Genomic DNA, 16,666 nt, shown 5'->3' with positions numbered 1-16,666 from the left:
TGTCTATATAAGATATTTGAGCATATCATTTTTACATCAATTTTGACCAAGAATAATGTTGTGTGAGCTAGGAAGCTGAAATTTTCACTGTAGCTACCTTATGTGATGTAGGTGCACGTTAAGACGGGGTTTCGGGAAATTCCACGCGCAAGTGTGGAAAAATCGCGAAAAACGTTTGTATGTAACTTTTTTGTTTACCATCGGATTAGCCTCAAACTTATTTTCAAAGATCTTTGTTCAAATTCATTTGAGGGGTGTTTCACACTTTTAGGAAAATCCATTCCTCCATTTGGTGGGTGACGTTTCGCGCTCAAATTCATTTCCAGAGATCTATAAGAAAAATATTTGAGACGTGTTTCACACTTTTGGAATGCGACTCAAAGATTTTTTGTGCGAAGTTCTAAGTTGTGTCCGATTTGCTTCAAACTTATTTTCAAAGCTCTACATAAGAATGTAATGAATACGTGTTTCAGCGATTTGGGAAATTCCACTCGCAACATTGGTAAATTGGCGGAAAACGTTTCTATGAAAATTGTTTGTTTACCGTCCGATAAGTTTCAAAATCACTTTCAAAGCATTTTGAGAACGTTGATTTTTAACATACGTTCCACGGGCAAGGCCGGGTTATACCCGCTAGTATATAAATATATATAATCTTTTTTTCATGAAAATAATATTCTTAACACATTTCAAGCTAAGTTTTTAGAATGCAATCGATACGCATGCGCAGTTCGGCACAGTTTCGATATTGATATCGAAGTCATTTAAGACAAAACGAGCCTGTTTTCATCTATTGGGGTAATCGCTAATGGCGCGCAGATAATCGATAAATCGTTTCATGCGAAGCTTCAGAAAGGAAATACGTAAATAAAGTAAATGCCCAGAGTGCTTTCTGTGTAGGCCATAAATAAACATCATTTTCATTTCGGGATTTGTAGCGCCGATTTTCAGTTGACTTTTACAGCTCCAAAAAGTTATTTCGTTTACAATTTAAACATATATTTTAATTGTGAACGTACAAATGTAAAAAAACCGTGCACCATTTTCCTGATAACAAATTTGAATACGTTCTGCCTGCAGATTCCACAGCTACCATTTGTCGAGAGCTCTCCAGCACCAGCTGGATATACAGAAGCAAGAAAATAGGAATCCTAAAGATAATAAGTACTGCGTGCAAAGCGAGCGTTCGCAAAATGAAGAACTTTGCCGATCCGAAGTCCATTTTTAAAAGCAGCGCTGTGGCTGCCACCAGCGACGAACAGGTGGATGCCAGTCCAGATATGGAAACTACAGGAGCTGCAGAACCATGCCAGGAACTAGCTGAAGCAGAAGCTCCAGAACCAGCTACAACTGCGGCGCCATCACGAGCTCCATCTCCATCTCCGACTCCAACTCCAGCTTCATCTCCAGCTGCAGCTGCAACTGCGGCTCCTACTCCAGCACCAACTCCAATACCAACTCCAGTTTCAACTCCAGCTTCATCGCCAGCTCCAGCTATAGCTGTGGCCACTGAGATTGAAATAGAAGAAGAGGAAGCCGCTGCCAAGCCAGAGGAGTGCCAGACATCCATCGATCCGATGCTAGACGATGATGAAATTGCCAAGCGCAACGAGAAATTGCTGAAGCATCCATTGCAAAACGTCTGGACACTCTGGTATTTGGAGAACGATCGCACCAAGTCCTGGGAGGATATGCAAAACGAGATCACTAGCTTTGACACTGTCGAGGATTTCTGGAGTCTATACAATCACATCAAGCCGCCATCCGAGATCAAGCTGGGCAGCGATTATTCGCTATTCAAGAAGGACATACGCCCCATGTGGGAGGATGCTGCCAATAACAATGGCGGTCGCTGGGTGATCACGCTCAATAAGATATTGAAAGACGATCTGGACAAGTTGTGGCTCGACGTGGTAAGCGAAACATTCCGACAATTCAAAGCTTCACACAATAGCCATTATCCATTATGCCAGCTGCTATGTTTGATTGGCGAGGTTTTTGATCATTTGGACCAGATTTGCGGCGCCGTTGTCAACATACGCGGCAAGAGCAACAAGATATCCATTTGGACATCCAATGGCAACAATCAGGAGGCCATATTGGAGATTGGCCACAAGCTGCGCGATGCTCTCCGCCTGGGCCCCCAGAATGTGCTGCAATATCAACTGCATAAGGACACAATGGTCAAGCAGGGCTCCAATGTTAAGTCGACCTACACTCTATAAAAAATCGATGATCCAAGCAACCCACAAAATTACGAACCAGTTTAGCCAGTTTTGCGTTGCCATATATCTGTGTATATATATATATATATATGTGTGTGTATATATATATAGATCTTTCCTTTTGTTTGTTTGTAAGCGACCTTTTGAGTGTAGTATTGTATAAGCATAAGTAAACATAGGCTCGGAAGTAAGGTATCTGGACTCGCGAACATATCTGTGTGGGAATATCGTACTTGGTAACGATAATTTTATCTTCGGCAAATTTACCAAATCATTCAATTATTGTATCGTCAGTGTCATATCCATTTTCCAAAATTTCTATTTTTAAGGATTTTTTTTTTTAATTTTCTCACAGTATCAAAATTGAAAGGTACTTTTAAAATTGTTCCATGTTTAAAGAATCCAAAGTTAAGTTTTGTGTCAGTGTGTGTTTGTTATTTTTTTTGATAACAAAATATAGTTTTCATAAGGTTTTACCCTTACCCAAGTCTTGTAATATGTAGGATTCAAGGTAGGATTCAAATACACAAGTTTGTAAAAGCACTTTTTTGAAAATCTATAAAAAATGTATCTTATATCCATTAATAAATGATAAACCAACTGAATATAAATGTAGATTGATGTTTCATGGCTAGGGTATATATTAAATACTTATATAGATATGAAATATTTTACTTATATTTTCCTTAATTTTTTTCACATGCCATAAACAAAGCGAATTAATACATAATATATATGTAAGGAAAATAAACACAAATATAGGAAAAATTGTGTAATTGTAAGTAAATAAGCTTTTCTTATTAAACATTTATATATTTAAAAATTATTTGATCAACTTTTCTAGTTGGCAACATTTCCCTTTTTGCCACTTCCTTTAACGTTTAACAGGCGGTGCGAGTGCGGCGTTGCCAGCCCTCGAAAAAGTGTGGCAGTGTTAACATTGCGGCAAAGATAACGAACTCGTGTTCGCTGTCCACTGCCACTTATTGTTTTTGTTGTTGTTGGTTTTGCTCTTTGTTGACAACGGCTGTGAAAGTGCTGTTACGGCTGCTGCTGCGACCCTTGTCAAAGTGAGAGACGCGTCGCATTATTGAGCTAAATCAGTTGAACGGACCCACAAAAAATAAACTGCACAAATGCTGGGCAAACATAGCTAAAAACAAGAAAGAACGACTATCTTCGGCAAGCCGAACTTTAAATACTCTCTTTTAGAATGCGGCCAAGGAATTCTTTCATATGCAAACTTTATTTCCGACGGATTATTTCTTTGCGGGGCATATGATATAGTTCGTTTTAATACTGGGCTTGGTCCATGTTCCATGTTCCATGCTAAGACTTGATGTCTCCATCTGTTCTTTACATAGACCTATTTTATATAGTAGCTCAATCTTGATACGATATTGCTTATAGCTAAGAGGTCACAGAAACTAACAAATATCCAGTCTGGAAATTAATTTTTTAAGCCAAAACCATATGAAATACATAGCTCTATGATTAAGTGCTCCAATCTAGCTTACAATCTAGCTTAATCTCGTATATACTTAAATACTTGTTCGATATCAACCAATCAACGATATCATTTATACATAGAGTTTATACGATTTCAAATTGAGAAGCTTTATCATTCAATAGGGACATGCTTGTCATCTTTTTAGAGGTTCATCATTTGTAGAGCATGCAAACATATTACGCACATGCCATTTGGCGTTTGCCATTTGCCATCATTTGGTTCACATCCATGTCACACTCGGAGCTCAGCTAGAATATCTAATGTTTGGGCATATTTCTGGCATTTCTCGTAGCTCATTAAATTTGAATGGCCACACAATCAGATCAATCAAACGGGCTAATAATGTTGCCATCCACGTCGCTTCTTGTTTATGTCAACCGATGATAATCATTTATTGGATGCCTTTTTAATTGATACCAGCTACTGACTCTGACTAGGGCCTGACAGATATCGCAATAGCAGTTGCACACTTTCCAATTTAGTAGCTCTGTGGATTTCCCTTTTAGTTATATTTATGGCAAAAGTTCAGATCTATTTAAGTTTCTGACAAAATATATTATTTATTCTAATATTGAAATAAATTGTTAAAAAAAAGGGGAGCAAATGATTATTTGATAATTTCACAGTTTCACTTTTAGCCTTATCGGCGTACAGCTTCGATAGTGCTGCAAAACTATCGATAGCATTATCAAAAAAAAAAGCGGTGATCTATTCTTTGGTTAAAATGACAGTATATACAAAATATAACAAATATATAAAAAAAAAATAAACGAGAAAGAAGTGCTATCTTCGGCACACCGAAGATTTAATACCCTTGCAGACCCAACCTTTTCAAAATGCTCATAGTGCTTTGCCCGTATCTAGGAGCACAGGGAAAATAGTTAATGCCGAGTATGGTTAAGATATATTGAAAAACAAAACAGGTTTCCATACAACAACTTTATTTTCGACCGATCGTTCCTATGGCAGCTATATGATATAGTAGCCCGATGTGAATAAGATTTTGCATAAGTGGAGGGAGCATACTAAAACTAATAAATGCCGAGTTTGGTCAAGATATCTTGAAAAACAAAAAAAATTCCATACAACAGCATAATTTTCGACCGATCGTTCCTATGGCAGCTATATGATATAGTTGACCGATCTTAATAGAATTTTGCATATATATGGGGAGCGTAGTAAAACTAATAAATACCGAGTTTGGTCAAGATATCTTGAAAAACATAAAAATTTTCCATACAAAAACTTAATTTTCGACCGATCGTTCCTATGGCAGCTATATGATATAGTTGTCCGATCTTAATAGGATTTTGCATATATATGGGGAGTGTAGAAAAACTAATAAATACCGAGTTTGGTCAGGATATCTTGAAACACATAAAAATTTTCCATACAAAAACTTAATTTTCGACGGATCTTTCCCTCTGCAAGGGTATAAAAATTGTAATGCTCGAAAATATTAAATCAATAAAATTTAAAATTTGAGTATAGTGTAGAGTATCGTGGGTAATACTTGGTAAAATCGAAGCCCTAGATAGAGGTTATTATTGGAGCACTCGTCTCTAGCCACACATTTAGCATATAAATATGTTACAAACTGTATTCAAAGATTAAAGTCCATGGTTTGTATCTTAATAGCTTAACTAAATCACAAAAGATCAGTTACAACAAACTAGAAACTGGTATATGTATATCCTGTACTTATGACAACGAATGCATGAACATAATTATAATTTAAGTCATATGTATTACAAACAAATGACGTCTGGTGCATACTTTTAGCAGCACTGTAACTGTCCCAAAAGAAACTAATGCTTACAAAAAGAAAAAAAATGCTACAGAAAATAATTTTTTTGTTTTTGTTTTGTTTTAATGCTCACAATTTGCACAAAGAAGCTTTTGAAAATGGCGCGCTGAAATGCAGCCACTTAGTTCATGAATATGCATATTGTGTGCTTGCTGTGTACAACAAGAACATCACAAGAACAACATCGCACACCCACAAACAGTGCGTGTGTGTGTGTGTGTGGGTGTGTGCGTGTGTGCTATTAGTAACTGTCACTCGTTACATGTGTGCACATTCAGAAATGTCCCCCATTTACTGTCCGTCTCGCTGTCCCCCCTCGTCATATACTGGGCGCGTATTTTTGCCACTGCTTACTATTAAATTAGCATATGAAAGAGATGCAAACACACATTCGCACACACTTCACACACTTCACACACACACACACACTCGTGCATACATATGCATGCGTGTGGGTCTGGACATTCGGGCGAAACTTGCAAAATGTGCGGATTTCATTTTTGTCCGCACTCACATATGCACATATCAAAGCATGCTGCCACGCCCACCGATGTGATAGTTGGAACATTTTTGAACCAATTTTAAACACAATATGACCTATGGAACTAGAGCGCATTCCAGCCACTTTCGAGCCTTGATTGAACCAATTTTAAGCTAATCGTGCAACGTTTATAAATCAATTTACAACTGTATTTTAATCTGTTTGCAAGCTATTTTAATTGCCATAGAATGTATACATATGTAAAATTCCACATCACTTATATCTAGATAAAGCTTGGGATTGTTTCTGTATGATTCTCTATTAACTATTTTGAACAGTTTTTGAACTAGTTTTAGGTTATGTTCATTGTACCTAACTAAAATAACCAAGCTTTAAGCGGAAATATAGTTACCAGGGCTGCATAAACAACAAACACTTTAGGTGGTTCGGTTCACGGTTCGAACCAACTCCCTACCTTTGAGTTCAGTTCATGAACCTAGCTTCCCACATCCATAAGCTCAGGTTTTGATTGTGGTTCAAACCTTGATTTATCGTAAATCTTTAATGAAACCCTTTTATTTTACGTTATTATTGCCCATTGTACTGCAAATATTGGAAGTCGTAAATACTTAAATATGCAAAATGCGGGCTACATTTTATTTTTACCCAATATTAGCAGCAGCTAAGTAGGGTTAGATCTATCAAAGGGTTGGGACTAAAGTTATTTGTACTTTGGAGCTGGCTCTTCCTTTAAATTTTTGAATTTAAGCCAAGACGTTTTAAAAAAATATATGATTTTGTTTATGTTTTGGTTCACGGTAGAATATAAATTGAAATTTCAGGTTGGAAGCGGCATCATGTTTTAAGAATTTTTTGTGATAAGACGCCGACCTACTTATGAACCGTTGATGAACTATGTAAGTTTATGAATGCAAAGTATTTCTTACCATTTTAATAAGTATTTAAGGAACTTTGAGTGAACCACTTTTTAAGCGTAATTGAAATAGTTCTAAGCGGGGCACGGAACGGAACTAAAGCTCAACTAATTATCCACTTGTTAATATGAACTGAAGATAATACCGAGCTCAAAATATTGTTAAAAACTTTTTAATTAGGCACACGGAAATGAAGTTCATCTGCATGAAATCAAGCTCGAATGCGTTGCAAATTTAATAAGCACATCTTGAATATCGAAATTCTAAAGGCATAAATCAATTATGGCTAAGTGAAAAGGCAAACAAAGATAAGTGTGAGTAACAAGTGGAGAAGCCATGTGCAAACAGAGATAAGTGTGAGTAATTAGAAGTTAGTGAAACAAATCTTATAATTATGTAAGTACAAAGTTTTGGGCTGAAGTTGCAGCTGTGGCTGCTGGCTCGTGGCTGGTGGCTGGTGGCGCCTTAGGAGATGCAGTGGCAGCTCTCGCGCCAGCACTGGCCAATCCAGTGCTCGAGCTTCTTGCAGTACTGATGACACTTGGGATAGTGCGGATGGTAGCGTGACTGCTCCTGGCACAGGGCGCGATCCATGGCAATTGCCCGCGACTTGATGGAAACAATGCCCAGCGGCTTCAGTGTGGTCGTGGCATCCGACACAAACTTTTCCGGCAGCTCCGACTCATCCGACACATCGTCGTCAAAGTTATCCGCATCCAGTTCCGCATTCAGCAGCGGCTCTGGCGCCGCACTGGCCTCGCGTCGCTGCTGCAGACGCAACGCCTGGCCACCCCTTGGCCAGACGCAGAGACAAAGGCCCAGGCAGAGCATCAGGATTGGCAATAGTTTCATTTTGGCAGAGCAACTACGTATTCGCACGTCTTCGATGTTGGGTATTTGGAACGCGACTGCCTCTGGGCATAAGCTAAGCTAAAATTCGCATCATTATCAACGCCTCAATGCGTAGTTTCACATTTCTAACGTTGCGGCTTATCAGCCGCTTCAAGGTTAGAGGTCAGCTCTAATCATGAATGGCTCGACTTTAGCTGTGAGCTGGCTTCAATTTGAGTCTTTAAAGCGGAGCATATATGAATCGTCATTATGATTGAATGCACGATAATTATAACTGAATTCATATATACGTATGTGTGTGTGTGTGTGTGTGTACGTGAGTATATAGGTCATTCCACGCATGACGTCACAGCTGACAATGCAAGGCTAGATGCTGCTGGGCTTGCCTGCCCTGGATATAAATGTAGCCCACTTTGTAAGCCCTTTTTGGCCGTCATATTTCATAGCCTTATCGCTGCTGGGCTGCTGCTTTTTTCCACTCTATCTGTCCTCCATGGTCACTTTATTTAAAAAAAAATAAACACACACATTTTAAAGCTTGCCGAGTTGTACGACAGTCTAATTTGTATACCCTTTAGGTGTAGTATAATATCATTATAATAATATTTATGTTTTTTTTAGGCTTTTGTGCGAAATGAACCTCGCCTGCGTCCAGTATATCCCAAGCTCCTTTTTTTCCTAATTTATCCCCAGGTTATATTTAGCATCTGGCACAGCTTCTTCTGCATATAAAATTTATATGAAAATTAAGGAAACTGCAATATTTAATGATGGGAACATTGTATAGTTATGGTATGGTTGTAGTTGTGGTGCATCGGGGCATGTAATTTTATAAGCACCAACCAAATCGGGTCATAAGAATCATAAATAATATATTATGGAAGTTGTCTAGCCGCCATAAAAGAAACTTTGCCAAATTTGTCTACAAGAGTATTAAATCTTTGGCGTTATGAAGAGCAGTTTTCTGTATACACACACACATATATATATATATATATATATATGTATATGTTTACGTAAACGCATCAATTATGTTTACACATAAGCAAAACCAACAACAACAACAACAACAAGAGCAGCAACAGCAGCAACTAGAAGAAGAAAGCCCATCAAAAATTGTTGAGCTGGTAATTTATGCGGAAATTTGTATTTTTATGCGCGCGAATGCTCAGAGGCCTGCCTGTACAGTAAGTAAAATTGATGGGCGACGGACAGGCAGTTAAAGAAGCATCAAATTGTACAGCCAAAGGCTGCCAAAATCATTGTGGGCTAATTTTAGGCACACACACAAACAGAGAGAGAGGGAGAGATACCCAGACACATACAGAGAAAACGCATAAAAGTCCATTTGCTTTAAAATGCAAAAACAATAACAATAATCATAATAATAATAATAATATACAATAACAATAACAGCAACGGAACAGCACTCAATTGTATGTACGACTTTGTACATTACGTCCACAAAGAGCAGCTGCCAAAATAACTTTTAGAATGTTTGCCAATTGCCCCGCAACGCCAACCTCCACCCGCAATCCCCCTCCATCTTCAATAACTGCTCTTACAAGAAGTTACATTCGCCCCGTTCCCCCCATCACGGCTGGCAGCGCTGCCTTCTTGGGGAAGCCAATATATTATGCAACATAAAGTGGCGGCGATTTTCTTGCCTCATCATCAATCGAGCACCTCCATTAGTGGCCGATTTGAAACTGCGCTTCCCATTATTTATGGGCCGCCTAGGGCAGTTACGATTCTTCGCATTTCACGTCATAAAAATCCAGTTGTAAACAACATTTTTATTTGATGAAACACCCCCCACACCCCCCTACACCACCTCCATATTGCATATTAATGTGGCACATATCACAGTCGCAGAATTACATGCATGGGAAGTAAGTAGGTGCATATGAAAAAGTATGTAGAAGAGTTTATGTGGAATATTTTCTCCCAGATGCGGGTTTTTGCTTGAAGGCATGTTTTGGGCTGTGGCATATTGGTATTATATATTATTACGAGCTGTTAGAAACCGCCTTTGCTCCATGCATTAAGGCTAACACTTCTATATACATTCGCCAAATGAAAAATAAACAAAAAAAAAAAAAACGTTTTCAAGCCAATATTCACAGCAATATTTTGCAGCTATGTTCAGAAAAATATGTTGTATTTCTTTTAGAAATGCGCCTATAATTAAAAAGATATATAGATTAAATTCCTAAAAATCAAAACAGTTATTTTTAAGAAATATCAGTTTCTTAATTTAAAAAAATGGGGCTATAAAATAGGGCGATAAATCATTTCACTAGTCTTCCACCTATTTTCCACGCAGTATGCTTACAATAAACCAAGCGTTCAGGACGATCGTAGATCTTACGCTGTAAGTTAAACATTGTTCAGTCATCTTATATGTCTATATATTTTCTATAAATTATTCCCTTAACTGCACTCTATACTGACACAAGTGCTATATTAAGTATGGACTCAGAGATGCCAAATCAGCTGTACTATATAATATATACATATATAGACTTAAATTCTATTTTATTCTTCAAAAGAACTCAGAGCTTTTCTTTTAAGCCTCTCGTTCATGATTAAATTAATCGATTGCTATAGATTTTGTATATTGTCCATTTCCAATTGCTTGGCAAAAGCGCAAACCATTCGGAAGAGCGCTTGGGGCGTCAAAAGCAAATTGATTTGGTAAACCACCAAATCGCGCCGGGCTAGAGACAAAGTGTAATCTATAATATCTTTAAATTTGAGAAGAAAAAAAAGACGCCGATACAAGAGACTGTCAGCTAAGCGATTTAATTCCGTTAACGTTAATGAAGCGGAATAATCGTTCAAAATAAACAATGCGCAACAACAAACAAATAAGAATGCTGCAATCGGGTGCAACCGACTGCACAATGCCCTAGATCCGAGCTTAGAAAAGGCCGTCAATTTAGTGGTTCTATGCGGCAAGACGGATGGGCTCGCTTTCAATTTGTGAACTGAGTATGGACTAAAAGTGTGAATTGCCAAATTGTGGATACACTGTAAACAAATAAGAATGCTGCAATCGGGTGCAACCGACTGCACAATGCCCTAGATCCGAGCTTAGAAGAGGCCGTCAATTTAGTGGTTCTATGCGGCAAGACGGACGGGCTCGCTTTCAATTTGTGAACTGAGTATGGACTTAAAGTGTGAATTGCCAAATTGTGGATACACTGAAAACGATTTTTGTGTGGTCCTGAAATTGAAAACGATTTTAAGATTGCTAAGAAAGAAATCTAATGTGTGCAGGTTATGATAAAAGTAAATGCCATTTGTCTCCAAGATTATAAAAAAACCAGAAGCATCTATAAATGTAGCCACAGATAATTAGGCTGTGGAATATGTATATATGGAATATGTATATATAATTGTTTATGTTTGATATAATTTTCATAAGTTGTTGTGGATACGGAATGAAACTTACTTCAAGGTAGAAGACAAAATGCCCTAGTAAATAAAATATCATATAGATTGTGTTTAAAACTTAAACTTCAAAGTATAAGTTAAAATACACTAGAAAATAAATTATTTGATTGATTGTGCTTTAAGCTTTAACTTGAAATGATTGTGTTTAAAGTTCAAAGCTTAAAGTTAAATAAATAAATTACTTTATAGATTGTGCTTTAAACTTTAGCTTCAAAGTAGAAGTTAAAATACCCTAGAAAATGAAGTATCATATAGATTGTGTTACATAAATTGTTGAATAATTCGAATATATAAAATACGGAAACACTTTATATCTAGCCATAATCTTATGTACATCAAAGTCTTTGTTTATATTGACCATCATTTAAAATACTATTTGAAACATGTTAAGTTTAGAACTCACGAACATTTGCAGCATAAAATTCCGTACTGCTTATTTGTTAGGGTATACAAACAGCTGGAGCAAACGTCAAGGAAATGTAAAATATTCATTCGACTCGTTGATGACCTCGACTGATGGCCAGGAAAAGATATTGTCAGTGGAACAACTTTAATGTTATTTATTTTTGTTTTTTTGTTTTTGTTTTGTTTTTGTTTCATTTTTGCTTTAATTAAAAAAGTTTCCTTTTGGTGTTTGTGAACTCTTAGTTTTCTGTGGAGACTCGCCGCCAATGTACATTTCTTTTTTTATAATATACATTGATACAAATGTGCATATATAATAACAAGCGCTACATATATTGATTTGCTGCCTTGGCTGTTGTCGGGTAACAAAAATGTTTTGGAACATTTTCATAACTTAAATATTATGCTCATGTGCACAAAGGCAACACAGTGTTTCAGCCCCCCCTTGTTTGAAATGATGTCGGGCTCTTTCGGCTCTTTCGGCTTCCCTTCAGATAAAAGAAATATGTTAATCAAAAGCAAAAGCAAAAGCAATACCCAGACAGTCTCTGGCAGTTCTTGGTCCTCGGTCTCGGTGTCTTGCTACTTGGGAACTCTTCTCTGTTGTTGATAATGTTTTCACTTTGAATTTGAATTCGGGGATTCGCGCAATGCGCAAGCCAAACAACATAATTTCCTTATATACGTATGTTGATTTAATTAAATTTTTAAAATACAAATGTGTTTACGAACATGTACATACATTCTGGCTGGTTTGGTAAGTTCCAAGGAAATGCGTAAAGAGGCAAAATAAGAACACAAGGAAGATAAATAAATAAATCTAGAAAAGCATGCGAATTATATTAACATATGACTGAATGCGAATCTCAACGTTCCGCAGCTATCATAACAAGCAAATAGCAGAAATAACTACAATAACAATGTCGTAAGTATTCGAACTAAAGCTACCCTGTAATCAATTGCTAGATAAAGATCTAGCTTATTTTAAGTTGTTAAGAACATTTTCAGATATATAGATAGTTGGTCAGACAAAATTCGAGATTTTGTATTTTTGTTAGTTTCTAAGATTTGTTGCCATTTAATTTGAAGAACATTTCAAGCGATCCCATCTAGTTTTCCCTCCCCATTTACGAATTGCCTTGGGGGCGGCTGAAAGCAATAATAAAAAGCAATAAAAAGAACGCAAACCTTGTCAAGCTGATTATATTGCAAGTCAAATATAAAACTGATGACTATAAAGTAATAAAACTGGAAATGGCAAATCCCAGTCCATAAGCAGGCCACTGCTTAAAAATGCAATTTGATGAGCCACTCACCCGAGATATGTAGGCGCCAAGTACAAATACAAGCTGACATACAAACACACACACACACACACACACCCACACACACGCCTACATACATATATCCAAGTACATTCAGCTACAAAGTATGCTGTAGAGCTGACTTTGTAGTTTGGCGCTAGGAGAATAATGAAAACATCTATCAAGTGGTTATTAGCTGATGCATTTATTTCGTTGACAATTTATACAAATGTGAAAATGGGAAGGCAAGAGGAGTATGTGACCAAATGGGCGACAGTGGCTAAAACCGCTTGAGCTACTCTTTATAGCAGGCCAATTGATGAGTCTGAGCCAGCAGTAAGCACTTAAAAGGCGTCAGGCTGGAGCTTAAAGCTGCATCTGGAAAGATAATGATGGACTGAGTATGATTCCCCTCAGGTGGAAGTTCAATGACATGCCGGGTGGGAGCGCATTCAATTCAACAGCACGCGAAAGCTGCGCTGATAAGCAGGTGAGTTTCAATTTGGCTTTGCCTTGCCAATATTTATATAAGTGCATTTCTATTAAGACTGACAGATTTTCAGCTGCTGAATATTCACTTATTTTCCAGCCAAACCCGCTACGTTTTGTATTATATCTTTATATTTCAGTGAAGAATTTGTTACTTATTTTTTGGTTTGTTTTGATTTATGGAAAAAGCTAATACAGATCGGGCTAAGATTTTAAATAGTTTTTCGTCAAATTATAAGTACAATAAATTTTGTTTATATTATAAATTTTTCTGTACAGTCCAGTTATATTCAAACCTCGTCTATCGCCCATTTTGAGCATTCATCAATTTCTAGAGCCCCTTCAAATGTTTAGCCTTAACAATCAAAATCGCATACATTTAGCTAAGTGATATTGTTAATCCGTGTCCAATCTTATTACCGTGCCTCTCACTGGCCGCCTGTAGACCTCTACCGTCCACAAGCGGCTGTTAGAAGGAACAAAAGTTGAATTCAATAGTATTTGATACATTTTCCACCCTGGTGAGTGCAGTTTTCAAAACCAAAAAGAAAGTGTAGGGGGCTGTTTGGACTTTCCAGAACTGGAAATAGGCGTTGACAAAAAACAAAACAACAGAAATATGCGAGCAACTAGTTATAATTTATAATTTAAAAGTTATAATATAATTGCTAGTACAGGGCCGGATTTCTCAGAATATCGCAAAACGTTCCAAGATGAAGAAACTGCAATACTTAGCAATTGTCGCATCCTTTTTTTTTTACCAACTAACGAGCGTTATCCTTTTTCACGACCGCTCGATGCGCAGGAAGTGGCAAATGGAAACATGTGCATGTGTGTGTTTATGTGTGCGCGTGTGTGTTTTGAACTTCTGATGGCTTGAAAAATGCACGACTTTGGCCATGCAATTAAAATGGACAACAACAGCGCACTCGGTGATGGCCATAACGTATCCGACGCGTTGACAGCCCATTGATGTGGGTCCATCTTCTTGACGTCGTCGTCGTCGTCGTCGTCGTCGCTGTCCTTTCCATTTGAGCTGTCGAGCTCGGTAAATGCCAACTGGCTGGCAACGCTTTTGCCAGTCTTTCTCTCTCTCTTTCGCTCTTTGAGTTAGCAATTAAAAAGCTAAATACAAATGGATTCCAATACAAATTGTTAAATTAAAACAATGTCAGTCAGAATTGATGTCTCAAATTCCAAAAATGTTTATTTGAAAAGTTTGAAAGTTCAAGGCACCTTATTTTTTATACTCCTAAACCCATTGACAACGCATCAAAAGGGTATAATGTTTCAGTGCGCATGTATGTAACAGACAAAAGGAAGCATCTCGAACGTCTAAGTATATGTAACATATGTTTACATATTCTTGATCAGGAGAAAGAGCTGCGTCGATGTAGCCATGTCTGTACGTCTGTCGCCAATTGCAGATATTTAACTTTTTGATTTATTCCAGTTGCCGATAACCTGTTTACGTTTCCAAAATTTCGATAATAATCGATTTTGAGACTGGGTAAGCATAACTCAAAAACTATAAGAATAATTATTGGATCAGGTGTGTAGGCTGTCGTATCGTTTATAGAGACTAAAATATTACTTTTCAGATAACTTCTAATGCAAGATGCCTTCCCTTGTAAGCTTTAATATCCTTTGCAAATCCAGCTGCTATAATTATATCCAAACTAAGCCGAAGATCTTGTATAAAGTCCTTTTGGTCAAGGATTCTCCTGAGGATTGTTCTTTTTTTAGCTTAGTTTTTTTGGATTTATTTTTTTTGGTATTCAGAAGTCTTGCTGTAATTTTGTAAGCCTATATTCGTACTCTTTTTTGTGTAGATCTCCTATTTATAGAACCGAAAATTCCACTGAAAGAATTGCAAAATTTTCATTAAGAATATATATAATGTTTTATAGAAGATAAGCTCAGAGGAAGCTTTGCTTACGTTTAAGCTCAGCCGGAAAATTCGATATTGAATGTAAATCGGGAATTGAATAAGCTAGGGGCCAATTATGACAACATTAAATTGAGTTGAAAACACAAACGCATACATATATACTCCACATACGCCCACACACACATACACACACACACACACACACACACACGCACAAGCTGAGTGGGCAATGCAGGCAGCCAGCATAATATTTTGTTATCCTTGTGCTTATCGGGGCATAGGGCAGAGGGCACAAAAGACAATCACGAACAAAACAATTTGATAATTAATCGTTTTAACCTCTTGTCTCAGCTAGTTATGTGTTTGGGGCAGCGTAATCACGTCATATCAATTATATCGGATAGTTGTGTGTGTGTGTGTGTGTGTGCGACCGGAACCGGAAACGGCAAAAATGATTGTTCCAAATGCCGCTGTTCTTGTTGTTGATGATGCCGTTGGCTGGCGCAAAACCGTTTGCAGATAATAAACGCCTTGCTGCTAGGATGCGAATCTTTCCGCTATCCCGGCCGACTAACCGCGATGTCTGTTGAACAGGCGTAAATATAATAAATAAGCCTCCCTCCCACAGTGTGTCCCATATCTGCCTCATTAATAATGTGACTAACTGACTGCTCGCCCATAAATACGCATAAAACTTTTTTAGTATTATTATGTTGCAAACATTATATATTAGATTTGTTCCTGGCAAATTTCAAAAAAACACATCGACTTTTAATTCGATTTCAGTCATTTTTTGCATTAGTATAAGCTATTGCACTAATTAGGATGATTTATTGCGTTCGATTTAATTAACATAAGTTCCAGCTTAAATAATGACAATAACTTCTCATATGTTTCTCTGTAATAGACTTTAATTTTAGCGCATTCTTTGAACCAGGGCGAACTAAATCCCTTGCTTTAAGGGTTAAACATTTCAGTTTTAGTTTTATATTTGGGCGCCCGTTCTAATGAAAATATTTCCAGCCGTAAATATGTTTACATAGAGCTGCGGGCTAAATTAAGTTCCGATTTAGATTTAAATTAATTTAGTTTATTTTTAAAATTGTGGGTAACCAACCCAGACCAAACAGTTGTTGATGAATATAAAGTTCGAGTTTCGTTTGGTTTGGTTGAAGGTTCGGTTCATATCATTGACGATGCATTATTGAGAGTCTTAGTTATGAAAATATCCGCAAGAAACGTTTTTCATACTAGTCAACTTTACACCAATTACTCTAATAAAGCAAATAACAAAATTAAGTTAGCTCA

The 16,666-nt window shown here is 37.2% G+C and overlaps 2 protein-coding genes across 2 annotated transcripts; one reads left to right on the top strand and one right to left on the bottom strand.

The window, feature by feature from the left end:
- Positions 1-868: 868 nt before the first annotated feature.
- On the top strand, positions 869-2,836 carry LOC135427484 (eukaryotic translation initiation factor 4E1-like). Its single transcript, XM_064681003.1, has 3 exons — positions 869-1,023; positions 1,081-1,913; positions 1,974-2,836. Exons 2-3 carry the CDS (start codon positions 1,194-1,196, stop codon positions 2,223-2,225), a joined length of 972 nt encoding a protein of 323 aa, XP_064537073.1. The 5' UTR covers positions 869-1,023; positions 1,081-1,193; the 3' UTR covers positions 2,226-2,836.
- Positions 2,837-7,114: 4,278 nt separating this feature from the next.
- LOC135427374 (uncharacterized) lies at positions 7,115-7,867 on the bottom strand. Its single transcript, XM_064680862.1, has one exon. The coding sequence runs from the start codon at positions 7,808-7,810 to the stop codon at positions 7,424-7,426; it is 387 nt and encodes a 128-aa protein (XP_064536932.1). The 5' UTR covers positions 7,811-7,867; the 3' UTR covers positions 7,115-7,423.
- Between the last annotated feature and the right edge of the window lie 8,799 nt (positions 7,868-16,666).

The sequence above is a fragment of the Drosophila montana genome, unplaced genomic scaffold, assembly GCF_035044405.1.
Source record: "Drosophila montana isolate Dmon_TW-CO22-7 unplaced genomic scaffold, ASM3504440v1 contig_2178_1, whole genome shotgun sequence".
Lineage (NCBI taxonomy): Eukaryota > Metazoa > Arthropoda > Insecta > Diptera > Drosophilidae > Drosophila > Drosophila montana.
The sequence above is the reverse complement of the archived record's forward strand: the minus strand, read 5'-3'. Positions and strand labels throughout refer to the sequence as shown.

Bases quoted from the DNA above. Each gene is read 5' to 3' on its own strand.
- LOC135427484 (XM_064681003.1), top strand. From the start codon at position 1,194: ATGAAGAACTTTGCCGATCCGAAGTCCATTTTTAAAAGCAGCGCTGTG. The intron at 1,914-1,973 runs GTAAGCGAAACA...CCATTATGCCAG, and splicing joins ACAAGTTGTGGCTCGACGTG to CTGCTATGTTTGATTGGCGA.
- LOC135427374 (XM_064680862.1), bottom strand. From the start codon at position 7,810: ATGAAACTATTGCCAATCCTGATGCTCTGCCTGGGCCTTTGTCTCTGC.